General features: G+C 50.8%; 1 protein-coding gene across 1 annotated transcript; it reads left to right on the top strand.

Moving 5' to 3' along the window:
- Positions 1 to 7,969: 7,969 nt before the first annotated feature.
- On the top strand, positions 7,970 to 27,176 carry KLK7 (kallikrein related peptidase 7; the record flags this gene model as incomplete). Its single annotated transcript, XM_080702832.1, has 10 exons — positions 7,970 to 8,042; positions 8,686 to 8,845; positions 8,924 to 9,171; positions 9,689 to 9,825; positions 11,270 to 11,411; positions 22,527 to 22,550; positions 23,130 to 23,177; positions 23,798 to 23,954; positions 24,029 to 24,137; positions 27,078 to 27,176. The coding sequence occupies 10 exons, from the start codon at positions 7,970 to 7,972 to the stop codon at positions 27,174 to 27,176; spliced, it is 1,197 nt and encodes a 398-aa protein (XP_080558958.1).
- Between the last annotated feature and the right edge of the window lie 269 nt (positions 27,177 to 27,445).

Below are 27,445 nucleotides of genomic sequence, written 5' to 3'. Positions count from 1 at the left end.
TTAAATATTCACAGATGAGTACTCATGGAACCACCGACCGGGTCAAAACATTCCTTGACAGCCCCCAAAAGTCTAAAAGTCTTTCTCACAACTTAGAGCTGTCTGGGGGTGTCTAACCTAGTCGAACAAGGAAATGAACAGTAGTCCAAACTGAAATGTGGAAAAATTCAGGTGTGGTGTCGCACGCTTGTAATCCCAATACTTGGGAGGCTGAGACAGGAGGACCCCAGGTTTTCAGCCAGCCTCAGCTACTTAGTGAGGGTCTCTGCAACTTAGTGAGACCCTGTTTCAAAATAAGACAATAAAATAGGGCTGGAGTGTAGCTCGGAGGTAGAATCCCTTGGGTTCCAACCCTAGTACCCGCCCCCAAAAAATGAAATGTGGAGCAAAGTGCATTTTGCAGAGCAGTCATTAGACCAAAAGCCTAACATAAATTGTTTTAGAAGGGATGGAAATGTATCTCAGCAGTAGAATACTTGCCTAGAATGTGTGCAACCCTGGGTTCCATCCCTAGGACTGAAAAAAAAAAAATGTCAGCCAGGCATGATGGCGCATACCTGCAATCCCAGTACGTGAGAAGCTGGGATAGGTTCGAAGATCACAGATTCGAGGCCAGCCCCAGCAATTTAGCAAGACTCTCAGCAATCCAGTAACACCCTGTTTCAAAATAAAAAAAGGGCTGCCGGGCGTGGTGGCGCACACTTGTAATCCCCGCGCTTGGGAGGCAGAGACAGGATGATCCGCAGGTTCGAAGCCAGACTCGTGCGCTGGCTTAGGAGACCCTGTTTCCAAATAAAAATGTAAAAATAGGTCTGGGAGTGTAGCCCGGAGGTAGAAGGGCGTCCAGGAACCCCAGTACCACCAAAAAAATAAAAAATAAAAAAGGGCTGAGAGTATAGCTCAGAGGTAGAATGCCCCTGAGTTCAATCCCCAGTACCCAAAAAATAGAATAAAATAAAATAAAATATGAAGCAAAAGTGAGGGGCTAGTTATAAGGATATAGTCACTCTCCTAGCATTTCTTATATTCTTTTTTTTCCCCCTTAAACAAAGGGGATCGAGCCGGGCATGGTGGCGCACGCTTGCAATCCCAGCATTCGGGAGGCTGAGACCAGAGGATCTCGGATCGCGGACAGCCTCAGCTACTTAGTGAGGCCCTCTGCAACTCACTGAGACCCTGTTTCAAAATAAAGAATAAAAAACAGGGCAGGGGGTGTAGCTCGGAGGTCAAATGCCCCTGGGTTCCAGCCCCAGACCCGCAAAAAAAGGGGGGGTGAATTGAACCTAGGAGTGTTCTCATAACTATATCCTCAGCCCTTTTTATTTTTTATCCTGAAACAGGGTCTCATTAAGTGACCAAGGCTGGCTTCAAACTTCTGATCCTCTGCCTCAGCCTCCCCAGTATTGCTATTATAGGTGGGCATCTTTTTTCTTTTCTTTTCCCTCCCTCCCTCTCTCTTTCCTTCTTTCTCTCTTTCTTCCTTCCTTCCTTTCTTTCTCTCTCTTTCCTTCTTTCTTTCTCTCTTTCTTTCCCTTCCTTTCTTCTTTCTTTCTCTCCCTTTCTTTCTTTCTTTCTTTCTTTCTTTCTTTCTTTCTTCTTTCTTTCTTCTGGGTATTGAGCCCAAAGGCTTTCAACCTTGGAGCTACACTGCCCTACTACCACCTTTTTATCTTGAAATCGGGTCTTGCTAAATTGCTGAGGCTGGCCTTGAACCTCAATCCTCCTGTCTCAGCCTCCCACATACTGGGATTACAGGCACGCACCACTGCGCCCAGCTCCTCAGATTATGTTGTAGTAAAGAGAATTTGATTGGTCTAGCCCACCTTTTCTCCTCATGGGCATCATAGGTCACTGAATGGCCAGTTGTCAGACTGCACTCTAGTCAGGTGACCAATCCTATCCCATCAGTGGCTACTAAGAGTCATGTGATATGAAACTTGGCCGCCCACAGCTGCTGGAGAGTCATTCTCTACAGGGGTGTGGGGTGTGGAGGAGTGAGATGCCTGGCACACCTCAGTCTCCACCTCTGATTGGCCCTACTTGAATTGGACTCTCCCTTGGGTACACCACTGTTGCTAAGAGGAAGGGGTGATTCTTGGTGGCTCGGCCTGGGTTGTCGTTCCTTCATCCCAGTGGGCGGATGGGGTTGGAGAACTATGATTGACAGTTTCACCAGAACTACAAGAAATGAGGGAACATCTGCCCCAAACAAGTGGAGTGCTGTTCTTGAAGGAAGAAGGAGGGGAACCCAGGAAGTCACAAACAATGGGCTGTCAGAAGCCAAGGGCTGAGTCAGGACGTGTCAGAGCCACAGTGCCCAGGCCCCCTCAGGGCAGGGCACAGGTGGCAGGACGGTCACATGCCAGATCTCACACGTGATCATGAGCTATAGGGTGAGTCACCAGGCAAGGTCCAGGACATAGGTCTGAGGGCGAGGGAGGTATGAGGCTGGCTGTCTGGGTGGAGCTTAGCAACAGGTGCCGGCCCTGACCCCAAAAGGGATGGGATTATACACCATTAACAAGCCCCGGGGGTCCCAGGCTGTTCTGAGACTCAGAAGGACAGCTGAGGCTGGGCATGGTGGCACACACTTGTAATCTCAGTACCTGAGAGGCTGAGACAGAAGGATCATGGGTTTGCAACCAGCCTCAGCTACTTAGTGGGGCCCTCTGCAACTTAGAACTTGTTTCAAAATAAAGAGTAAAAAATAAAGAGTAAAAAATAGGGATGGGGGTGTAGCTCGGAGGTAGAATGCACCAGTACTGCAAGGAAAAAAAGAAGGAAAAGCAGGAGGAGGAAGAGGAGGAGGAGGGGAAGGCAGCGGTGGCAACAGGCATGGCTGGAACAGGGGGATTTCCTTCTCAGAGCATGCAATTGTGCAGGGTAATGCCATGGTTTGTGAACCCCCAGGGTTCAGTCTGATGCATCCTACCTCTTTGCTGTTTGACTTTGATCAATGATCTAAAATCAGTCTCTCTCTCTCTCTCTCTCTCTCTCTCTCTCTCTCTCTCTCTCTCGGGTTGAACCCAGGGCAATTCTACCTCTAAGCCACATCCCCAAGCCCCCCCTTTATTCTGAAGCAGGGCCTCCATAAGTTGCTGAGGACCTGAAATTTACAATCCTCCTGCCTCCCAAATACGGGATTACAGGTGTGTGCCACCATGTCCAGCTGGTCTAACCTCTCTCAGACTTCCATTTCCTCATGTATATAATGAGGACGACAATCCTCCCTTGTGAGGAAGAATGGGGACGAGGCCTGAGCGGCGCCTGGCACGCCAGCCTGCAGGGAGACAAGGTGGCGTGCCTCCCTACAGGAGACGAGCTGGGAGCTGCTTCAGCTCCCCGGATGGCGGGGAAGGGGAGCCAGAACGAATTCAGTGCCGGCCCGGTGCCCACCAGCTTCCCATCCCTAATTCTCCAGATTCCTCCCAGCTGCCTTGGGGGTAAGCGCCGCTCACTCCCACTTTAGAGGAGGGCGAGACGCAGAAGAATGAAGTCACTCACCCGAGGCTGCAGGGTGGGCCACCAGGACTCGAACCTGGGTCGGGAGTGACTTGGGAGCCACATCCCACGACAGGAGAGCTCAGGGATCCAGGCAGGACCGAGCCATCGCTGTAGCACTGTGGGTGCCGGAAGCTGGCGGTGAGGATTTGTTTCACTACCTCCTGTGTTTTCTGTTCTGGGCTGGGTGCTAAAGAAAACAGTGGTGAATACCTCCGCTCACAGCGTAGCATCTGGCGACGAAGCCAGGTGAAATCATTGGCGCTATAGTTTGCAGAGCCGACAGAAACGCCACGGGCAGCTGGGGCTCTAGGAGAGAATAACTGAGCCCCGCAGCCGAGTGGCTGCCTTCCGTGTCTGAGACAATGCCGCGGAGACGGAAGGCTGAGAACCCAGAAATGAAGACCGGGGCAAGAGAAAACCAAATGGAAGCCTTGCTGAAATTCCTCTATTTGACAAGCCAGGAAGGAAATAGGTTGCTGGGTCTCAGAGCTGGGAGATCACTTGGCCTCCGGGAAATCAACTCTGCTTGAGGCCGAATCGGCAAGGTTGGCACTCCTCAAGGCCAGGGGCCCGAGTTCTGCAGTCTGATTCTGGATTTGATGAGAGGAAATGTCTCAGTTTGAGTGACCTGGCTTGAATTTGTATGTGTGTGTGTTGGGGGGTGTGTATTAGGGATTGAATCCAGGGGCATGTTACAATGGCTACACCCTGGCCTTTTAAAATTTTATTATTATTGTTGTTATTTTATTATTAGGTACTGGGGATTGAACCTAAGGGCATCCTACCTTCTAGCTACACCCCTAGCTCTTTTTTTAATTTATTTTTTGATGTAATATTTATTTATTTTTTTATTGGTGCATTGTAATCATATATCACATTGGAATACAAGACTTGAGAGGATATACAAGCACACATCATCCAATTAGCCCTCATCCAGCCCCCATCCCGTTCCCTCACCCTCCTCTCACCCTCCCTGGATCCCATGCTTTACTCATAAATTTATTTTTTTAAACAGGGCCTCTGGTCTCTAACCTGCAGTCCTCCTGCCTCCACCTCCCAAGTGCTGGGGTCACAGGCGTGCGGTGTTTACGCCGTATACTGTTTCCTCTGCACAACACACTCTTTTCCCTCCTTTCAGGTTCTTTCAGCTAATCTCACTCTTCTTTGAATTCTCACCTTGTTGTCCCTCCTGGGTCAAAACTCCCCAGAAGTGCGTTCACAACAGCCTGTTTTCTTCAGAGCACGCCTCCCGCTGTCACTTTTCGTCTGCTTATCCTGAATCATATGCACGTGAGACCTTCGGGTTCCTGAGAAGGGAGGCTCTAACTGAGTTTGTACGTTGGACCTAACCCAGCCCTGCCACAGCTGATGCCCAGGACGTGATCCTAAGCACCTGAAGGACCACGCTGAAGAAAGGATGTGGGATAAAGGCGGAGAAAGCCAGGACTGGAGGAAGGGTCGGGTTTGTTGACTACTTCAAGATACAGATTCAAGTCAGCAGTGGATTTGGAGTCACAGTTTGGGATCGTACTTGGTATCTCGGTTGAGATTTGGAGTCAACACTGAGGTGTTACTAAGGATGAATTTGGCTGGAAAGGGCCAGGCAACTCTAACGCACACAGGGAGGCTGGAAAAAAAATCATGATATGAAGGGGCTCCCCACAGCTGGTTAATTCACCTCAGCAACACCCGGGAAGGCCCAGCAGGTCTCTCTCTTTTGCCACCTGCTGGGTTTTGGTTTAATCGATCGGCTATTTCCCACTCATGGTCCCAGAAAGGCTGCCGCAGTTTCCGAATTTGCATCCAGAAGGGACACCACCACATAGCAGGGAAAGAAAGAACCCGTCGGATGTCTCCTTTTGAAAATTAGAAAGTCTTTCTCAGAACAGATATGTCTGGTCTTCTCCTTACTCCTCATTGGCCAGAACAGCATCACATGGTCATTTCTAAACCAATCAGCATCGAGCAAAGTATAGCTTCCATACTTGGTTCAGCCAGGCTTACTGTGGTCATGATTAAGGATGAAAGATAATTCGAACCAAGCCAGGCTTTGGAAAGAAATGCAGGAGCCGTGAATGTTTCGTAGGCATTGACAATGCTTATCGTGGGTCAAACTCAGAGCCAGAGGTGGAAGCCGGGTCTGGTGGCACATGCTGCTCATCCGGGTACTTGGGAGGCTGAGACACGAGGATCGCGGGTTCAAGGACAGGCTCAGAACCGTAGCAATACCCTCAGCAACCTAGCAAGATTCCATTTCAAAACAAACAAAAAAGGTCTCAGGTATAGCTCATAGGTAGAATTCACCTTGATTCAATCCCTAGTACCAAAGGAAAACACAAAAATCTAAAAGTCAAAAGAAGAAGCTGGGCTTGATGGCACATGCCTATAATCCGGGGATTTAGGAGGTTGAAACTGGAGGAGGTCTCACAGGTTCAAGGCCAGGCTCAACAGCTTAGCAAGGCCTTCAGCAGCTTAGGGTGACTCTCTATCAAAACAAAAACTACAAAAGGCTGGGAGTTCATCTTGGAGTTGGAATGCTCCTGAGTTCAATCTCCAATACCACAAAACAAAAACAAAAAGTAAATAACACTGGGTGTGGTGGCACACACTTGTAATCCCAGTACTTGGGAGGCCGAGGCAGGAGGATCACAGGTTCATGATAAGCCTCCGCTACTTAGGCCCTCTGCAACTCAGTGAGACCCTGTTTCAAAATAAAGAATAAAAAATCGGGCTGGGGGTGTAGCTCAGAGGTAGAATGCTCCTGATGTTCCATCCCCAGTACTGCAATAAATAAATAAATAAATAAATAAATAAATAAATAAACAAACACAGACTAAATTAGCAGTAAACATTCGATGGGATGGAGCTAAGGAATGCATTCTCTTTTCAATGATAACCTGGGTAGCAGGACCGGGAATAAAATTGGGCTTGGAGGGTCTGAACTGTACCACTTCCTACAGGGTGGTCAGCAACAGGGTATGGGATCTAGGCTACCCTCTGAGGAAGTGAAGACAAGAATATGGCCCCAGAGGAGGACCCACGCCAGAGCTTGGTTGCTGTGCTTCTCCTCGCTTTGAACCCTGCTTCGATCAGAGCCCATATGACTGGTCTATTCCCAAGAGCAGCCATCAGGCATGTGGAGCCTGAATGTTTGAGGGTGCCCAGGCTGGGCACTGCCCCACCCAGCTTCGGGAAAGAGGGTGGAGAAAACAGTGTGGTATCAATTGCTCTGGCAGCCTGGGGGGGTTGCAGATAACCTTAACAGTGAGGGCAAGGTGTCCCTAAGACAGCTCCGCCTGCACCCCAGGGCTCTGGGGGCGGGCATGGAGGCGGGGGTGGTATAAGAGGCCAGCCCTGCACAGGGTTGCAGACACTTACACTTGGCTCCCGACGACCGACCAACCGGCCTAGGTCCCAACACAGATCAGATCAACCCCTCCCAAGGTGAGAAGGGACCTTATCTTGGAGCTTGTGCTGGGCAGTGTTGTTGCGGGGTGGACCCAGGACTCCTGGAACCTAGAAATGAGGGCCTGGAGATCCACAATTTGGAGTCTTGTAGGGAAAAAGCAACTGAGGATACATACTTATGGGTTAAAAGAGAAAGAAAGGCATGGAAGGCTAGAGTCCTGGGCCTTCAGAGACCCAAGGACCTAGACTCTGGAATCTGAGGGAGGAGGGCTGAACCTGGACTCCAGGGCCTTAGGGAGGAGGGCTAGGCCTGGATCCCTGGATTTGAGAGAGGAGGGCTAGAGCCTGGATCCCTGGGTCTGAGTGAGAAGGGCTAGACCTAGAACCCTGGGTCTGAGGGAGGAGGCTGGGTCTGGCCCCCTGTCTGAGGGAGGAGGCTGGGCCTGGCCCCCGCGTCTGGGGGAGGAGGCTGGACTTGGACCCCTGGATCTGAGGGAGGAGGCTGGGCCTGGCCCCAGGTCTGAGGGAGGAGGGCTGGGCCTGGACTCCTAGGTCTGGGGGAGGAAGCTGGGCCTGGATCCCTGGGTCTGAGCAAGGAGGCTGGGCCTGGATCCCTGGGTCTGAGGGAGGAGGCTAGGCCTGAGCCCCTGGGTCTGAGGGAGGCTGGGCCTGAACCCCTGGGTCTGAGGGAGGCTGGGCCTGAACCCCTGGGTCTGAGGGAGGAGGGCTGGGCCTGGACCACTGGGTCTGAGGGATGAGAGCTGAGCCTGGATTTCTGGGTGAGAGGGAGGAGGGCTGGGCCTGGACCCCTGGGTCTGAGGGAAGAGGTCTGGGCCTGGACCCTGGGTCTGAGGGAGGAGGGCTGGGCCTGGACCCCTGGGTCTGAGGGAAGAGGTCTGGGCCTGGACCCCCGGGTCTGAGGGAGAAGGCTGGGCCTGGACCCCCGTGTCTGAGGGAGGAGGCTGGGCCTGGCCCCTGGTCTGAGGGCGTAGGACTGTGTTGAATTCCTATTCCTGGACTTTCCCCCCTTCCTGACTCTAGCAGCCCTGGAGGCGCCATGGAGGGATCCCCTCTCCGTCCCTTGCTGATTCTGCTCTTGTCCTTGGTCCTGGGAAGTACTGGACAGAACGGTGAGCGCCATCCCAGGTCTCCACTGACCTAGAAAGATCTAGAAGTCCCTGAGTCTGCACCCCCTCTTCTGGGATCTCCCCTTTCCCTGGAAGGCTGGGCTGTGTGGGTCCCCGCCCGCTGCAGCCCTATTGCTGTCTTTCCACCAGTATCTGTGGCTTTCTCCAAAGAGGATGAATGAATTTTTTTCTTTTTTCTTTTTTCTTTATTTTATTTATTTATTTATTTATTTATTTATTTATTTATTTATTTGCAGTACTAGGGATGGAACCCAGGGACATTCTACCTCTGAGTTACACCCCCAGCCCCATTTCCTATTCTTGATTTTGAGGCAGGATCTCACAAAGTTGTGGAGGACCTCACTAAGTAGCCGAGGCTGGCCATAAACCTACAATCCTCCTGTCTCAGTCTCCCAAGTACTGGGATCACAGCGTGCACCACCACGCCCGCTCCACCCCGGCTTTCTGAGCGGACTCTCCTGTCTGTCTCTGTTGCTCGCCACTTCTCCCCATCTCCCCACCATTCTCCACAGCCTCTGTTTTTCTCCCTGCATCTCTGTCTGTCTGTCTGTCTCTGTCTCTGACTCTGGGAATCCCAAGGTGTCCCATGCTGGCTACCCATGTACGTCTCTATGTCTCCATCCAGTTGAGAGTCACAGTAACGGGGATAAGATTATCGATGGCTTCCCCTGTGAAAAAGGCTCCCACCCATGGCAGGTGGCCCTGCTCAGCGGCGATCAGCTCCACTGCGGGGGCGTGCTGCTGAGCAACCGCTGGGTGCTCACTGCCGCCCACTGCAGGATGCGGTAGGTGCTCCCTGGAGGAGGGGCCCCTCCCTCTCCCTGGGTCACAGTCAGGCTCTGACTGTCACTCCCTTCTCCCAGTGAGTACAACGTGCAGGTGGGCAGTGAGAAGCTGGGTGATAAGAATGCCCAGAGGGTCAAGGCCACAAGGTCCATCCGGCACCCTGGCTACTCCACGAAGACCCACGCTAACGACCTCATGCTTGTGAAGCTCAGCAGAGCGGTCAAGCTGTCATCCAACGCGAAGCCAATCACCTTGCCTTCCCGCTGCGAGCCCGCGGGGACCTCCTGTACCGTCTCTGGCTGGGGCACCACCACCAGCCCGCAGGGTGAGAGCGCCTCAGGGACTCAGGGGACATGGGCCCTTCTCACTCACACCCAGGGGTTCAAGATGTAGCCCTCCTCCCTCAGTCCCAAGGTCCAGGCCCAGCCCTCTTCCCTCAGACCCAGGGGTCCAGGCCCAACCTCCTCCCTCAGACCCAGGGGTCCAGGCCCAACCTCCTCCCTCAGACCCAGGGGTCCAGGCCCAGCCCTCTTCCCTCAGACCCAGGGGTCCAGGCCCAACCTCCTCCCTCAGACCCAGGGGTCCAGGCCCAGCCCTCTTCCCTCAGACCCAGGGGTCCAGGCCCAACCTCCTCCCTCAGACCCAGGGGTCCAGGCCCAGCCCTCTTCCCTCAGACCCAGGGGTCCAGGCCCAACCTCCTCCCTCAGACCCAGGGGTCCAGGCCCAACCTCCTCCCTCAGACCCAGAAGCCGGGGCCCAGCCTTTCAGCCACTCAGGCCCCTTCATCCTCCGTCGCGTGCTAGTCCGTCAGGCCTCTGATAACTGCTCTTCCTTCCTGGCAGTGACCTTTCCAGCACAGCTCATGTGCACCGACGTCAAGCTCATCTCTTCCAAGGACTGCAAGAAAGTCTATAAGGAACTGCTGGGGAAAACTATGCTGTGCGCCGGCATCCAAGACTCCAAGACCAACACCTGCAACGTAAGCCCCGCCCTGGTCCACAGCCCCCCTGAGCCCCCACCTGCCCTCGCCACTCCTCCAGGCTGGGCGCCCTCCGTTCTTTCTTCCTCTTTCTCTGCCAGGTCAGGGGCAGGAGCCCTTCCAGGGGCTGGTGTGGTGGCCCTGAGCTTGGGACAGAGTGTTAGGTGGGGCTGAGAAAGATGGGGTAGGAAGGCGAGGGAGGCACACTCCTCGGGGCCCCCCCAAAGCTCAGTGATTGAGATACATACACCACCTTCTGAGTAATCCATTTTTCAAAATCATGCCACAAGTTCACAGTGAACAAAAGATAGTTTAAAATAAAGACTGGGTGAGTTTCATTGGATTTTCCTTTTGCTTCTGGTGCCAGTAAGGCTCAGCAAAGCACTGTGCTATATACATAGGCATTTCTGTGGCACTGGGAATTGAACCCAGGGGCATTCCACCTCTGAGTTACACCTTCAGCCCTATTTTCTTGCTTATTTTGAAGCAGGATCTCACTAAGTTGCTGAGGCTGTCCTCGAACCTGCGATCCTCCTGTCTCAGCCTCCCAAGTACTGGGATTGTAAGTGTGAGCCACCGTGCCCGGCTTAAACTTGATTTTTAAAGTAGTATTTATTGTCAATACTCCTGGTCAAGTCTCACGAAAGAACTCTCTCTTCTCTTTGTTCTTGCTTCTGTTTCTGTAGTTACTCTGTCTCCAAACATTTCCCCAAATCTCTCTCTTTATGCCCAAATGCATTTTATTATGTGCCTCTTTGTTGTGTCTCTGAATTGGGCTGACTGTTGTGTCTCTGAATTGGGCAGGAGAGTGTGGGTCAGGGATGGAGGGATGGGAGAGGCCCGCGTTCTGGGAGTATCCTTCCTCTAGTGAGGGCCGCCTTCATGAATATGCAAACTGTGCCGTAAGCCTTGGTATCAGGCTCCTGTTTCGGCACTCCTGTTTCTGTCTTGAAATTCTCAGTGGTGTTTGGACAAGGAGCCACATCTTTTCTTTGTGCTTGGAGCCCTATAAATGATGTAACCGTCCCTGGCCCTGATTTTCGACGTGACCCCTCCCCCTTTCTTACACAAAGGGGCACATATTCATCCCCCGGAGAAAAATGCTTCTTCTCCCACATGCTTGGAACAGAGCCCGTAATTGATGGACTCTGTACAAACAAAAATGGTACAGGAATCTCTGGAAGCCCCTCCCACTCCCCTGAGATCGGTCCTATTGGCTAGGGCTCAATCCAGTGTCTTCAAAGAACCCAGTCTGTCCAGTCCAGGATGGTACAAATTCCTGCTTTCCCATTGGTTCCCGGACACAATGAGTCTCTTCTGATTGGCCAGGGTGGAAGCCAATGGTCTGGCAGGATAAACACTGAACCCAGCAATGTCGGAGACTTGGTTGGAGCCGGGACCTTTGCTCTAGATCCAAGCTAATCCACTGTTTTGTTCCCTCCAGGGTGACTCAGGGGGACCCCTGGTGTGCCAAGGTACCCTGCAGGGCATAGTTTCCTGGGGGACTTTCCCCTGCGGCCAACCCAATGATCCCGGTGTCTACAGCCAAGTCTGCAGATTTGTCAACTGGATAAATGAAACCATGAGTGTGCATTAGTGGCACAGCACCAAGGGACCGCGCTCCCAATGGAAAAGTCCCAGAAATAAGGGCGCCGGTGACCTGCAGAGTCAGATCTGACTGTACCTTCCTCAAAGCTACAACTGAACCTCAACAATACACGACGTCTGTAAGTCAATCAAAACAGCAAGGACCCAAAAACAAAAAAAGGAAAGAAAAAAAAAGTCTCAGTGCCATGGAAGACACAGAAAGGCCAACACTCTCAAAACCTGGAGCTGCAGACCCCACACACTTTAAGGAAGGGGTTTTGGCAACATTGATTGAGAATCTCTTTCACTACCTTAGACTCGGTCATTCTAGGAAGGGAGTACCTAAATTTAAAAAAGAAACAGGGACAAGGGTTGGGCTCGTCAAAACTTTGTTTTAAGAAGATGGTGGATTCTTTAAGCAATAGGTCGATTTGTCCAAGAATACTAAGACAAAGCTATTAAAAATAACACTTAGGCAGAATTTCTACTTTATGCAAGAATGTATGTGTTGCGTGATGTTAAACGGGAAAAGAAAGCTATCGAAAAATATATGGATCCTAGTCAGGGGAAATGGGATAATCACAGAATAAAATCTGAAGAGGCAAATACCACGCTGCGTGTGGTGACGTCCTTGAGCTGTGTCTTCCTTCGCTGTTACTGCTCTGTGGATGTGCGCCCTCATAGGCTGGAAAATAAAGGTGGGCAAGCTCCGAGGAGGGAGAGAAAATGTATTTGGTTTGGGGCCTGGCACGTCTTCCCTGCTGGGTGATGTGTGTCATTTCCCCCGTCTCATTTTCTTCATCTATAAGATGGGACGCAGAAAAGCAGAGAGGGGGCCGGGCGTGGTGGCGCACGCTTGTAATCCCCGCGCTTGGGAGGCGGAGACAGGAGGATCGCGCAGGTTCGAAGCCAGCGTGGGAGCGTAGCCCGGAGGTAGAAGGGCTTCCAGGAACCCCAGTACCACCAAAGAAAAAAAAAAAAAAGAAAAAAAAAAAAGAAAAGCAGGGAGGGAAGAGAGGGCGGAGAGGATGTGCCTACCGCGCCAGGGTACACAGGGATGGGAAAGTGTTTCTAAGCATCTCACAGGTGACAGGAGGGAGAGAGGAAGTTTCCGGTGAGGGATAGAGGTGGTAGAATACCTGGGTCCAATGAGCACTTGGTTAAAGTGGGCAACCAGACTTCAGGTGCCAGAGAAAGATGATGGCTGGGAAACCTGGGTTCCTGGTCCAGAAGGGCAGGAATGGGAGAGAGAGGAGTCCTTGTGACTCAGAGCCAGGTCACACCCCGGCCACCTGAGAGCCCCAGAGCCCCAGGCTGTCACACCTCAGACGCTGCTGACAGAGGGATCTCTGCAGCCCAGGACCCTCCCTCCTACCTGTCTTTCCTGTTTCTCTCCAAGAATTCCCTCCCCACCAAAATTCTCCAGGTCCTTCCTCTCCTCTCATCTCCCTGAGACTCTTCTGAAGCCCCTAAGCCCAGCACGCCAAGGAGCTAGAGCCACTGATTCTTTGCACAGAGGAGGCTCACAAGAGAAAAGCTTAAGACTCCTCCCTCAGACCCAGGGGGCCAGACCCAGCCCTCCTCCCTCAGACCCAGGGATCCAGGCCCAGCTCTCCTCCCTCAGATCCAGAGGCCAGACCCCAGCCCGACTCTCTCAGATCCAGAGGCTAGGTCCAGTCCTCCTCCCTCAGACCCAGGGGGCCAGGCCTTAGACCTCCTCCCTCAGACCCAGGAGATTCAGCCCAGCTCTCCTTCCTCAGACCCAGAGGCCAGGCCCAGCCTCCTCCCTCAGACCCAGGGGGCCAGGCCCAGTCCTCCTCCCTCAGACCCAGAGGGCCAGGCCCAGCCTCCTCCCTCAGACCCAGAGGCCAGACCCCAGCCCTACTCTTTCAGATCCAGAGGCTAGGTCCAGTCCTCCTCCCTCAGACCCAGGGGTTTGGGCCCAGCCCTCCTCCCTCAGACCCAGGGGGCCAGGCCTTAGACCTCCTCCCTCAGACCCAGGGGCCAGGCCCAGCCCTCCTCCCTCAGACCCAGGAGTTTGGGCCCAGCCCTCCTCCTTCAGACCCAGGGGCCCAGGCCCGGCCCTCCTCCCTCAGACCCAGAGGCCAAGCCCCTGCCCCCTCCATCTCTGGGACTTTGTCACTTTTAATCAATGTCATGAGATTATTATTTATTTTTATTTTTATTTTTGGTGGTACTGGGGGGTTCCTGGAAACCCTTCTACTCCTCCAGGCTACACTCCCAGACCTATTTTTTACTTTTTTTTTTTTTGAAACAGGGTCTCTTAAGCCAGCGCGGCTGGCTTCGAACCTGTGCTATCCTCCTGTCTCCGCCTCCCAAGCGCGGGGATTACAAGCGTGCGCCACCACGCCCGGCTTGTCGTAAGATTTTGGCTATCCACTTCCAAGAGACCGTCAACTTCTTGTCTCTCTCCTGCAAGCCACCCAAACCAATATTTAATCTGAAAATAGAAAAAGTCGCAAAACTTTGCAGTTATATTAAATCAGCCTGGAGGTCCCTGGATCTCTTCTGTCAATGCCAGCTAGAGGTGACTTGGCTTGCAATAACTGGAGATGTTACTCAGGTTAAATTAAAAATAATTTTTTTTTCATTTTTCTTTGAGCCAAATGTGTAGTTAGAAACAGCAGTTTCCAGAACCTGTTTTTTTAATATTTAAGTCCCCGTTATAGCCAGGCATGGTGGTATACACCTATAATCCTAGCATTTGGGAGGCTAAGACAGGAGGATTGCAGGTTTGCAGACAGCCTCAGCAAGTAGTGAGACTCTCAGAAACCTAGCAAGACCCTGTGTGAAAACAAAAACAGGAAATTGGGCTGGGGGTGTAGCTTGAAGGTAAAATGCCCCTGGGTTCAATCCCCAGTACCAAAGTGAGTAAATAAGTAAGTAAATAAATAAATAAATAAGTAAGCCCCAGTTGTATCTAGACATGTGGCACATTCCCCTAATCCCAGTATTTGGATGGCTGAGACGGGAGGATCATAGGTTTGAGGCCAGCCTCGGTACCTTAGAGAAACTCTCAGCAACTTAGCAAGATCCTATTTCCAAATTAAAAATAAAAAGGGCTGGAGGTCAGCGCCAGGCGTGGTGGCGCACGCTCGTAATCCCCGCGCTTGGGAGGCTGAGACAGGAGGATCGCGCGGGTTCGAAGCCAGCCTCAGCTACTTAGTGAGGCTCTCGGCAACTTAGTGAGACCCTGTTTCCAAATAAAATATAAAAAAGGTCTGGGAGTACAGCCCGGAGGTAGAAAGCCTCTGGGTTCCACCCCCAGTACCACCAAAAAAAAAAGATATATATATATATAATATATATAGATAGATAGATAGATAGATATAGATATAGAATAGGTCGGCCAGGCGTGGCGGCACACGCTTGTAATCCCCGTGCTTGGGAGGCAGAGACAGAAGGATCGCGCAGGTTCGAAGCCAGCCGCGCGCGCTGGCTTAGGAGACCCCGTTTCCAAATAAAAATGTAAAAATGGGTCTGGGAGTGTAGCCCGGAGGTAGAAGGGCTTCCAGGAACCTCAGTACCACCAAAAAAAAAAAAAAAAAAAAAAGAAAGAAAAAAAAATATATAGTAGGTCTAGGAGTGTAGTCCGGAGGTAGAAGGGCTTCCAGGAACGCCAGTACCACCAAAAAAAAAAAAAAAAAAAAAAGGGCTGGAGGTCTAGCTCAGAAGTAGGATGACCCCTGGGTTCAATCCCCGGTACTAGAAGAAAGAAAAAGTGCTAGACTATTTTCTGACACATAATAAACCATCAATGGGTGTTGGTTTGTATTGTTTATGACTTTTAGCACTTTTCCTGCTTACTCTCTAATAAAATTTCCTTATTAAATATTTATTTTTCTCTTTGTTTCCCTCCCTCCCTCCCTTCTCTTTCCCCCCATATTTTTTCTTTCTTTTTTCTCTCTTCCTTCTTTCTTTCTTTCTTTCTTTCTTTCTTTCTTTCTTTCTTTCTTTCTTTCCTTCTTTCTTTCTGTTGTGTGTGGTACTGGGGAGAGAACCCAGTGTCATTCTACCTCCAATCTACACCCCTATTCTTCTATTTATGTTTTATTTTGGAACAGAGTCTTGCTAAGTTGCTGAGATTGGCCTCAAAACTGCAATCCTGTCCCAGCCTCCCAAGTACAGGTGTGTGTCACCAAACCCTGCATAAAACAATTTCTTTATTGAAGACTTTTGCAGAGCGAGTCAATTTGGAGACAAATACCCAGTGAATAAGCAGGCGGGGCCTGTGGTGGCCACCAGACTGTTAAGGTCACCAGTGAGGAGTGGAGCTGGGGCTTCCTTCTTCTTTTATTTTATTTATTTATTTATTTATTTATTTATTTATTTATTGGTACTGGGGGTGGAGCCCAGGGGCATTCTACCTCCGAGCTATACCCTAACCCTATTTTTTATTCTTTATTTTGAAACAGGGTCTCATTGAGTTGCAAAGGGCCTTGCTAAGTAGCTGAGGCTGTTCTCGAACCTGGATCCTCCTGTCTCAGCCTCCCGAATACTGGGGATTACAAGCGTGCGCCACCATGCCTGGCTGGAGGCTTCTTTCTGTCTTTTAGAAGTTCCTTCCCAATCAGGTGAAATGGTGCACATCTGTAATCCCAGTACTTGGGAGGCTGAAACTAGAGGGTCGCAGGTTCAAGACAATCCTCAACAAAACTGAGAACATCGCCGGACTCTCAGCAACCTAACAAGACCCCATTTCAAAAATAAACAAATAAGCCAGGCGTGGTGGCACACACTTGTAATCCCAGCATTCAGGAGGCGGAGACCGGAGGATCGTGGTTCGCGGACAGCCTCAGCTACTTAATGAGGCCCTCCATAAACCTAGTGAGATCCTGTTTCAAATTAAAGAATAATAAATAGGGCAGGGGGTTTAGCTTGGAGGTCGAATGCCCCTGGGTTCCATCCCCAGACCCACAGAAAAAAAAGAAATTAAATAAATAAAAATAAACAAATAAATCTTAAAAAAATATGCCAGGTGGTAGCACAAGCCTATAATCTCAGTGCTTGGGAGGCTGAGATGGGAGGATCATAGGTTTGAGGACAGTCTCAGCAAATGTAATGAGACTCTCAGCAACCTAGCAAGACCCTGTTTTAAAATAAGTAAAAATGGGAGCTGGGGTGTAGCTTGGAGGTAGAATGCCCCTGGGTTTAATCCCCAGTATGAATGAATGAATGAATGAATGAACGAATGAATATCCAGTATGAATGAATGAATGAATGAATGAATGAACGAACGAATGAATATCCCTTCCCTCCCTAAGACCTACCATCTCCCTTCTTTCCCCACTCAGCTCTCAACAATTTCCAACGCTATCTACTACATATCCTACCAACGCAGACCCAGGGGTGATGCCAAGAGATGGCCACATCTGCCATCATCTTGGAAGATAAGATCCAGTTCTGGCTCTACCACTTCCCGGCTGTTCAACATTGAGCAACTAACTTCCCCTGGCTGAGCCTCCATTTTCCTATCTGTAAGATGGGAGTGGGTGTAATGAAGACATTTAGTCACTGGGTCAACATTTCCCAAGGCTTCCTCTGGGCCAGGTCCTGTGCAGGTACCTAGGATAGAGCGGTGAGTCAGGGTAGTGCCTGCCCGCAAGGAGCTGCAAGTCCAGTGGGGGAGATGGACGTTGATCCAAATGGCGCTGGTCCAGGGTGATGGAAGGAGACACCTGCCGTGGGAACCCACAAGAGGGTGACTAAGCCAGCCATAGCAGGTGGAGGCGGCGGTGTGCAGGGAAGGCTCACTGGAGCTGAGGCACCGGCCAAGACTGGAAGAACAAGTGGCTGTTGTTAGGAAAAAGTGGAAAAAACATTTTAAGAAGAGGAAACAAGCCAGGCGTGGTAGTGCACGCCTGCAAACCCAGTTCATGGGAGGCTGAGACCGGAGGGTCAAAGGTTCAAAGCCAGCCTCAGTAACTTAGTAAGACCCTGTTTCAAAATACAAAATCAAAAGTGCTGGGAGGGTGTAACTCAGAGGTAAAATGCCCCTCAATTCAATCCTCAGTACTGAAGGGGGGGGGAGGAAAAGGAGGAGGAGGAGGAGACAGTATAAGTGGAGGACAGAAGCCAGAAGACCTGGTGATACTTGGGGACACTTGATGTGGTCTCCAAGGCTGGAGCCAGAGAGATGGGCAGTGCTGGAGCACACAGTATGGCAGCCACGTGCCACCCTTGGCCCTTGATGTCTCCAAATGAAGAAGGTTTAGCCGGGCGTGGTGGCGCACGCTTGTAATCCCCGCGCTTGGGAGGCTGAGACAGGAGGATCGCACGGGTTCAAAGCCAGCCTCAGCTACTTAGTGAGGCTCTCAGCAACTTAGTGAGACCCTGTTTCCAAATAAAATATAAAAAACGATCTGGGAGTATAGCCCGGAGGTAGAAAGCTTCTGAGTTCAACCCCCAGTACCACCAAGAAAGAAAGAAAGAAAGAAAGAAAGAAAGAAAGAAAGAAAGAAAGAAAGAAAGAAAGTTAGTTTCCACTGATATAAGAGTCAAAGACATATCAGATTCCAAGCACTTAGTATGCATACCAGAAAAGAAGGAGGAGGAGGAGGAGGAGGAGGAGGAGGAGGAGGAGGAGGAGGAGGAAGAGGAATAGGAGGAGAAGAAGAGGAGGAGGAGGAGGAGAAGAAGAGGAGGAGGAGGAAGAAGAAGAGGAGGAAAGACAAATGATCTTTTGTCTAATTTTCTTATAATTTTATGTTGAAAAGGTAATGTTTTGAATATCTTTAGGTAAATTAATATTAGAATGAACTCTTCCTGCCTGGATTTGTTATTGTTTTTGTACTGAACCCAGGGGTGCTCGACCTTTTAGCTACACCCTCCGCCCTTTTTATCTTTTATTTTACTTTTTGTGGTACTGGGGTTGAAACCCAGGGACTTCCTACCTCTGAGCTATACCGCCAGCATTATTTTTATTCTTTTTTTTTTTTTGAAACAGGGTCTCACCAAGTTGCTGATAGCCTCACTAAGTAGCTGAGGCTGACTTCGAACCTGCATGATCCTCCATTCTCAGCCTCCCAAGTACTGGGATTACAAGTTTGTGCCACCATGCCTGTCTTATCTTTTATTTTGAGACAGGTTCTCACCAAATTGCTGAGGCTGTCCACGACCTGTAATTCTCCGGTCTCAGCCTCCCAACTAAGATTACAGAAGGCCACTAGCTCCACCTCCTCCTTCTCACCGTTTTTTCTCCCTTTCCTTTTCTTAATTTTTTTTTTTTTTTTTTTTTTTTTTTTTGTGGTACTGGGGATGGAACCCAGAGGCTTTCTACCTCCGGGCTATACTCCCAGACCTATTTTTTTATTTTATTTGGAAACAGGGTCTCACTAAGTTGCTGAGAGCCTCACTAAGTAGCTGAGGCTGGCTTTGAACCTGTGAGATCCCCCTATCTCAGTTTCCCAAGTGCAGGGATTACAAGCATGTGCCTCCATGCCTGGGTTTTTCTTAAAATTTTAGTGGACAGCCAAAATCATATACATTTATGGTATATAACATTATGTTTTGTGTGTGTGTGTGTCTGGGTCTAGGGATGGAACCCAGGGGCATTCAACCTCTGAGCTACACACCTCCTGTCCTATTTTTTTTTTTTTTTTTTTTTTTTTGGTGGTACTGGGGTTCCTGGAAGCCCTTCTTCCTCCAGGCTACACTCCAAGACCTATTTTATTTTTGGAAACAGGGTCTCTTAAGCCAGCGCGGCTGGCTTCGAACCTGCACGATTCTCCTGTCTCCACCTCCCAAGCGCGGGGATTACAAGCGTGCGCCACCACGCCCGGCTCCTGCCCAATTTTTTATTCTTTATTTTGAAACAGGGTTTCACTAAGTTGCAGAGGGCCTCACTGAGTAGCTGAGGCTGGCCGTGAACTCGAGATCCTCCAGTCTCAGCTTCCCAAATGCTGGGATTATGTTTCCAAATCAAAAATAAAATAAGGTTAGGGGGGTGTAGCTCTAAGGTAGAATGCCCCTGAGTTCAATCCCAGTAACAAAAATAAACAGCTAAGTAAACAAACAAATAAAATTTACAATTGTGACTACTGGAAGACATAAGTTTGGATGTGTCCTGGTATTATATACTCTTGACTCCTTCTCTGGATCCTGAAGGACCATCCTCAAACACCAGGTTGAGGACTGATCTGAGGGGAACGGGGCCAGGGTAGGACTGTGAGACCCAGGGGGGCAGGGGCAGTGCCAGGAGAGGCCAGCAGAGCCTTCTGGGTCCAGTGAGGGACACAGAGGGCAGACAGTGCCAGGAGCATGGTCTAGGTAAGAGGGGAGCTGCTCTGACCTAGAGTCAGGAATACGGGGCCAGAGAGGAGGGAACCCCAGGGGGAGGAAAGGCAGCAGTGGGACAGGGTTGGGAAGCAAATAGTAGTTAGGGGTCCAACCTCATGTCTGGGAGGATGGCGGATGCTGAGATGTTGTATTCAGTGGGGACCAAGCGTGAAGGGTTTAGAGAGAGCGCACTGAATATCAATTTGGCCTTGTGAAAAAAGAAAAATAAGGCCACCTGCAGCTCCCCGAGCTGGGGCGGACATTATTTATATGTTCCTCTCGGATTTCCCTGTGAGCCCCATCTTCCTTCTCCTTGGCCCCTGTGATCACCACGCACCCTCCCCCCCCCCAACGTCCCAGACCACGTGGCCACACTCACTGACCACTAGCTGCTACATACACAAACACCATTGTTTCACACCCTCCTTTTTTTTCCTTTCTTTTCTTTTCTTTTTTTCTTCTTTCTCTCTTTTGGGTTCTAGTGGTTGAACCCAGGGGTATTCTACCTCTGAGCTACATCCCCAGCCTGTTTTATTTGTTTAATTTAATTTATTTATTTTTCAGTACCAGGGTTTGAACCCAGGGGCATTCTACATCTGAGCTACACCCCCAGCCTGTTTTATTTTATTTTATTTTATTAATTTATTTATTCTCTTTTCAGTACCAGGGTTTGAACCCAGGGGCATTCTACCTCTGAACTACACCCCCAGCCTGTTTTATTTTATTTTATTTATTTATTTATTTATTCATTCATTTTTCAGTACAGAGGTTTGAACCCAGGGGAATTCTACCTCTGAGCTACACCCCCAGCCCTATTTATTATTCTTTATTTGGAAACAGGGTCTCGCTGAGTTGCAACGTATATAGCTGAGGCTGGCTGCTAACCTGAGATCCTCCTGTCTCAGCCTCCCAAATGCTGGGATTACAAGCCTGTGCCACCACATTTGGCTTCTGTTTTATTTATTTATTTATTTATTTATTTATTTATTTATTTATTGAAACAATGTCTTCCTAAATTGCCGAAGCTGGCCTTGAACCTGCAACCCTCCTGTTTCAGCCTCCTGAGTACTGGTGATGCCTGGCCACCCTCTCCTCTAGACAGACACCTGTCTCTGATAGGGCACCTGTCTCCTCTTTCCAGATGGAAAGGCACCTTCCTGGGTCCTTCTAGATTCCCCTAGAAGCCTCCCAGTGCCCCCCTTCTCATCATACACCCTGTTGTTCCCAAGTCACCCACATGCATGCTTCTCCCTATATATAGAACCTAACTTCCTTCACCAGGGAGCCCTAAAATCCCCCTGCACCCTACTGTCTTCCCTGCTGCTCCTGCACGATCCCGTCTAGCACCCCAGAAATAAACTCTGTCCTGTGCATGGACATTTCCCTGGGAAACGTAGGGGAACCCAGAAAATGAGCAGAAAGAGTCAGAGTGAAGAAAGGGAGAGAGGGACAGAGACATAGAGAGACAGAAACACACGCACGCACGCACGCACGCACGCACACATACACCGAAGTCAAACAAAGGAGAAAGATGCAGAGACAAAGAGAAAAAGATGGGGAAAGAAGCAGAGACACAGACTGAGATGGAGGGAGAGACAGACAGACAGACAGACAACATGGAGCTGGCCCCCACCACAGCCAGGCACAGAGTTGAAGTCCTAGACTGATGTGGAGGAGAGGGACCAGGAGGGTCAAGAAATCTGAAACATCGGGGCAGAGCCAGGTGGGCAGCCAAAGGCCCCAGCAGGACTGTCAGTCAGATGAGGACAAAGGGGAGCCATTGACACAGCCTCCCAGCGCCTGCCTGGAAAGAGGTTGAGAAACGGAGCTGCAGGGAGCAGGCACCGGCTGGGGTGGACAAAGCCAGCTTGTTTGAGGGCCCTTTCCCCACAGTGCCTGGGCCGGCTCCCCAGCCCGGGGCAGCCGGGCGGCGACACACCCTTTCTCGCTGCTGGCTGCTGGCTCTCTTCTGAGGACACGGAGGTCGTCAGCATCCAGAGAAGGACTTCCGGGCAGGTGAGTCACCACCACAACCCCACTGAACCTAGGGTGCTGGTTCCAGGTCCCAAGTGCCCCAGACCCAAGTGTGAGGGCTTGCAGGTCCTGATGCTTATGGGGCGGGGGGCTCCTGGGACCAGGGCTCCGTGCGCATGCCTGGGAGGCTGGCATTGTAGTTCTCACAAATGCTTTCTCAAAAACCTAGAAGTCTGACACTAAAGAGGAAAGCTTCCATCTTCCTCTCTCTCAGACCCCCTGAGTCTAGATCCCAGCCTTTCTGCCTCACACCCAGGGACCAGGACCAGCCCTCCTCCCTCAGACCCCAGAGTTCAGACCCAGCCTCCTCCCTCAGACCTAGAAATTCAGACCTAGCCTTCTCCCTCAAACCCAAGGGAACAGACCTTCCTCCCTCCACCCTGAGGCCCAGGGCCCGGGTGCACTCAGGGACTCTGCAGCTGGGTCAGGGGGTCAGCAGGAGCAGAGGCGTGGGGCAGAAGGAATGTGTGTGGGTGGCCCGGGCTAGGAGGTATGGGAGGGGCCAGTCTCCTGGCTCAGGGACTTGGGGAGATAGAGGTTAAAAGGAAGTAGCAGGAGCGTCCTGGGACAGACCGGGCCTCTTCCCGGAGGCCAGGGAGCCGGTGGTGCGTGTGAGCGTCTGCGCAGTCTCTGCAGCCCGAAACCTGCAGCGCATAAGTTCTCACCAGCTCTCTCTGTCTCTGCGGGAGGCGTCATCGTCTCTGCCTCGGGAGTCTCCTCTCTCTCTCTCTCAGTGGCTCCCTGCATTGCAGACTCTCTCTGCAGTCTCTTTGCCCACCCAGGAACCCTGCGGCTGGCAGCACCAGGTAAGAACCCACAGGTGTGGGGGGGAGGTTGACAAGCGGGGCGCAGAGCCAGGGCGCAGGGCGAGAATCCCACAGACAGCAAGACTGTAGGGACCCCCCGGGGCTTCCCTCACTAGGATGGCAACCTAGATCCCACAGAAGTTGGCCAGATACAGTGGTGCACGCCTGTCACCCCAGTACTTGGGAGGCTGAGACAGGAAGATCACAGGTTCGCAGCTACTTAGTGAGGGCCTCCACAACTTTGTGAGGCACTGTTTCAAAATAAAAAATAAAATAGGGCTGAGGGTGAAGCTCAGAGATAGAATGCCCCTGGGTTCAATCAATACGAGAGAGAGAGAGAGAGAGAGAGAGAGAGAGAGAGAGAGAGAGAGAGAGAGAGAGAGAACACAGACGTATTCTGAATTGTCTTTGGCACCTGTCTTCTGGGGACTCTTAGATGGGTTGTAGAAACCAGAAAGCAGGAGCCAGAGGTGAAGGATAAGGGTGGAGGTCAGGAGAGCAGAGAAGGCTGGGGAGGCAGGAGAGACGGGGCAGGGGACAGAGGGCACTGGCTGAAGGAACCCTGGTGTCCCCTCACAGGAACGGCCATGAAGATGCTGGTCTTGGCGCTGCTTCTGGTTGCTGCAGGTAGGAAGGAATGGGGGAGGTTGACAAATGGAGCTGGGGGTGTCAGTGGGGAGGGGTCTCAGCATAGGGGTGACATTCACAATAGCATGGAGGTGGGCAGCTCTGAAATAAAGACGTGGGGGGAGTCAGTTAAGGATGGGGGATAGTGGTGCACACCTATAATCCCAGTACTTGGGAGGCTGAGACAGAAGGATCGCAGGTAGGAGGCCAGCCTCAGCAACTTACTGAGATGCTGAACAACCTAGCATAACCCTGTTTCAAAACAAAAAGGTAAAAACGAGCTTGGGATGGTTTTACTTTTTTGCAAACTCAAAGGCAGAATGCCTCTGAGTTCAATCCCCAGTACAAAAATAAACGGGATGGGGACAGAGATGAGAAAGGAGTCTGGGAGGCAGGTTTGGAAGGATGAGTTGGGCTCTGAGAATGGGGGTAGAGATGGGGAAGCCATGGGCAGCAGGCCTGAAGGTGAGGATAAGATTGGAGGGAAGGACTGAGCCTGCAATGCGGATGGGGACGGATCTGGGGTCGGGAATGTAGACCATCGTGATCAGGGCTCAACTTGGTGGGCGCGCCTGCCGTCCCTGGATCCATCTCTCTGCCTCCAATCCTCTCTCCCTCAGCCAGGGCAGAGGAGCAGAATAAGCTGGTACACGGGGGGCCCTGTGAGAAGACGTCTCACCCCTACCAAGCTGCCCTCTACACATCAGGCCACTTGCTCTGCGGCGGAGTCCTCATCCACCCACTGTGGGTCCTCACAGCCGCCCACTGTAAAAAACCGTGAGTCTTTGCACTGAAGGAGGAGCCAGCGCGGGCAGGCACCCACCCCCCCCCCCCCCCCGGGTTTCTTGTAGGTTCCAGGCAGGAGGCAAAACACCAGCATTCGTCTATCCAACCTTGTGTAAAGCCATCCCTGAACCAGGCTCATTGGGCCAGTATTTAATGGACTTCGGTTCTTCCTGGGTATCCATAGGTAGATTAGTACCAGAACCTCCTACACACACACACACACACACACACACACACACACACACACACATACACACACACCTCCTGCCAAGGATATCAAAGTTCTTGGATGCTTGAGTCCCTGTATAAAATGGCATAGAGCCAGGCGCAGTGGCACGTGCCTGTAATCCAAATGCTTGGGAAGCTGAGACAGGAGAATTGCAGTTTGAGGTCAGCCTCAGCAACTTAGCAAGGCCCTGTTTTTTTGTGTGTGTTTTTCCTTTTTTTATATTATTATTATTTTTTTTTTCTTTTTGGCAGTACTGGAGTTCCTGGAAGCCCTTCTACCTCTGGGCTACACTCCCAGACCTATTTTTTAATATTTTTATTTGGAAACAGGGTCTCCTAAGCCAGCACAGCTGGCTTCCAGCTGCGCGATCCTCCTGTCTCCGCCTCCCAAGTGCGGGGATTACAAGCGTGCGCCACCACGCCCGGCAACAAGGCCCTGTTTTGAAATAAAAAATAAATAAATAAGTATATAAAGCTCACGGGATGTAGCTAAGAGGTAGAGTGCTCCTGGGCTCAATCCCCAGTACCAAAAAAATAAATAAAATAAAATAAGAAAAAAGGTCTTGGAGTGTAGCTCAGAGTAGAACACTTCTGAGTCTAATCCCTAGTCACAACCACACACACACACACACACACACACACACACACACGTCATATTTGTTTAAAGACATGAGACTGGATGACAATTATCCAAAAAGCAGGCAGAGAAACAGGAGCACAGAGGACCCAAAACCCAATGGGGCCCCGAAGGACCATCAGATCCTAACTGCCACAATGCCCAGTGTTGGCTCCGGCGAGGGACCGGGCTAGACAGTCCACAGGCTTTCCTGGGATCTTCAAGGAAGGGGCTCTTGGCTCCGTTCTGTGGATGAGGAAACCGAGCAGCAGCGGTGACGACTCAGTATTCGGAAGCTGCTGCGCCTCCCCTCACTGAGGCGCACGGGTCCTGCCGCAGAGCCCCCCAGAGGCCCCTGGGAGGGTCCAGCCCCGGCGCCCGGGGAAAGCCGGGGCCGCTCCCGCCGGCATCGTTCAGTCGCTGCCGTGATGCGCGGTGAGGATGCACACCTACTAAGTGCCGGGTCTGAGTTGGCGGTGGGGCTCCCACCACAGTTAAGAGAGATACAGGAGCCCAGGGCTCCTGATGCACCGTGGATGAAAGGAGCAAGTAATTGCAGACAGACTTCCCTAAATCCAGGAAGGAAAAATAGAGGGGTGTGTGTGTGTGTGTGTGTGTGTGTGTGCGTGTGTGTGACTAGGAACTGAACCCAGGGCATTCGATATCTGAGCTACACTCCCAGCCCTTTTTATTTTTTATTTTATTTTATTTTATTTTATTTATTTATTTATTTATTATTTTTTTTTTTTTGGTGGTACTGGGGTTCCTGGAAGCCCTTCTACCTCCGGGCTACACTCCCAGACCTATATTATATTTTTGAAACAGGGTCTCCTAAGCCAGCGCGCGCAGCTGGCTTCGAACCTGCACGATCCTCCTGTCTCTGCCACCACGCCCGGCACTTTATTTTTTATTTTGAAACAAGGTCTTGCTAAGTTAATGAGGTCCTCCCTCCATTGCTGAGGCTGACCTTGAACATGCAACCCTCCTGTTTCAGCCTCCCACTCCTCCTCAGCATTCTACCTCTGAGCCACACCTCCAGCTGTTGTTTTGTGGGAAACAGGGTCTTGCTAAATTGCTGAGGCTGGCCTTGAACCTGTCATCCTCCTGTCTCGCCTCCCAAGTACTGGGCTTATAGGCATGTGCCGCCAGGCCTGGCTGGACACCTACTTTTTTTTTTTTTTTTTTTTTTTTTGGTGGATCTGGGGATGGAACCCAGGGGCATTTTACTTTTGAGCTACATTCCCTGCCCAAATTTCTTATTCTTTAATTTGAAACAGGGTCTCACTGAGTTGCCGAGGGCATCACTAAGTAGCTGAGGCTGTCCGCGAACCGCGATCCTCCGGTCTCAGCCTCCCAGATGCTGGGATTAGATAGAATAAATTAGGAAAGACTTCCTGATGAGATGCAGTTCAAGATGAGGCCTAATAAATGAGAAAAAAACAGCCAAGTGGTGAACAGGAAAGAGCATTTGGGGCTGAAAAAATATAAGAACCAAGTTCCTGAAGTGAGGATGATTTCAGAAAACTCAACTGAGTGCAGAGGCCCACACCGTCCTGGGACTTGGGAGGCTGAGACAGGAGGATCACAGGTTGGAGGCCAGCCTCAGCAACTTAGGGAGACCCTGTTTCAAAATAAAAAATAAAGCCGGGCGTGGCAGCGCACGCTTGTAATCCCTGCACTTGGGAGGCAGAGACAGGAGGATGGCGCAGGTTCGAAGCCAACCGCGCGCTGGCTTAGGAGACCCTGTTTCCAAATAAAAATGTAAAAATAGGTCTGGGAGTGTAGCCCGGAGGTAGAAGGGCTTCCAGGAATCCCAGTACTACCAAAATTAATAATTAATAATAATAATAATAATAATAATAATAATAATAATATAAAAAATAAATAAAATAATAAAAAATAAAATAGGGCTGGGGATGTAGCTCAGAGGTAGAATGCCCCTGGGTGAACTCTGGTACCCTATCCAAAAAAAAAAAAAACAGAAATGAAAGAGAGAAGGAAGGAAAGGAAGAAAGGAAGGAAGGAAGGAACCGGTTCCCTGCGAGGGAAGGGAGTTAGATGTCAGAATAGAAGACAGGAAAGTGGCCAGGCCAGTAGACCGGGTGTGTTCTGAGGGCAGTGTGGAGCTATGGGAGCCTTTTGAGCAAGGAAATGATTCTTTGGTTTGTTTCAGAAATATTTACCAAGCACCTACCTTGTGCCTGGAGCGGATCGAGGGGCTGAGGATTCTGTCGTTGGGCAGGATGAAGTCCCCACCCCAACCTCCTAAGGTGGCGCTGTCTAATACCATCGCCATCGGCCCCACGTGGCTAGCCAAATTAACTAATGAAATGAAAAGGCCCCCAAGCCACATTTCCAGTGCTCAGTAGCCACCGTACTGGACCATGTGTGGATACAGGATACACCATCATGGCAGAAAAGTTGTATCGGAAAGCCGGGCGTGGCGGCACACGCTTGTAATCCCGGCATTCGGGAGGCTGAGACCGGAGGATCGCGGTTCGCGGACAGCCTCAGCTACTTAGTGAGGCCCTCTGCAACTCAGTGAGACCCGGTTTCAAAATAAAGAATAAAAAATAGGGCTGGGGGTTTAGCTTGGAGGTAGAATGCCCCTGGGTTCCATTCCCTGTACTGAAAAAAA

The sequence above is a fragment of the Muscardinus avellanarius genome (assembly GCF_963383645.1).
Source record: "Muscardinus avellanarius genome assembly, chromosome: 10".
Classification (NCBI taxonomy): domain Eukaryota; kingdom Metazoa; phylum Chordata; class Mammalia; order Rodentia; family Gliridae; genus Muscardinus; species Muscardinus avellanarius.
Note: the sequence above shows the minus strand (reverse complement) of the source record. Positions and strands in the feature narration are given on the sequence as shown.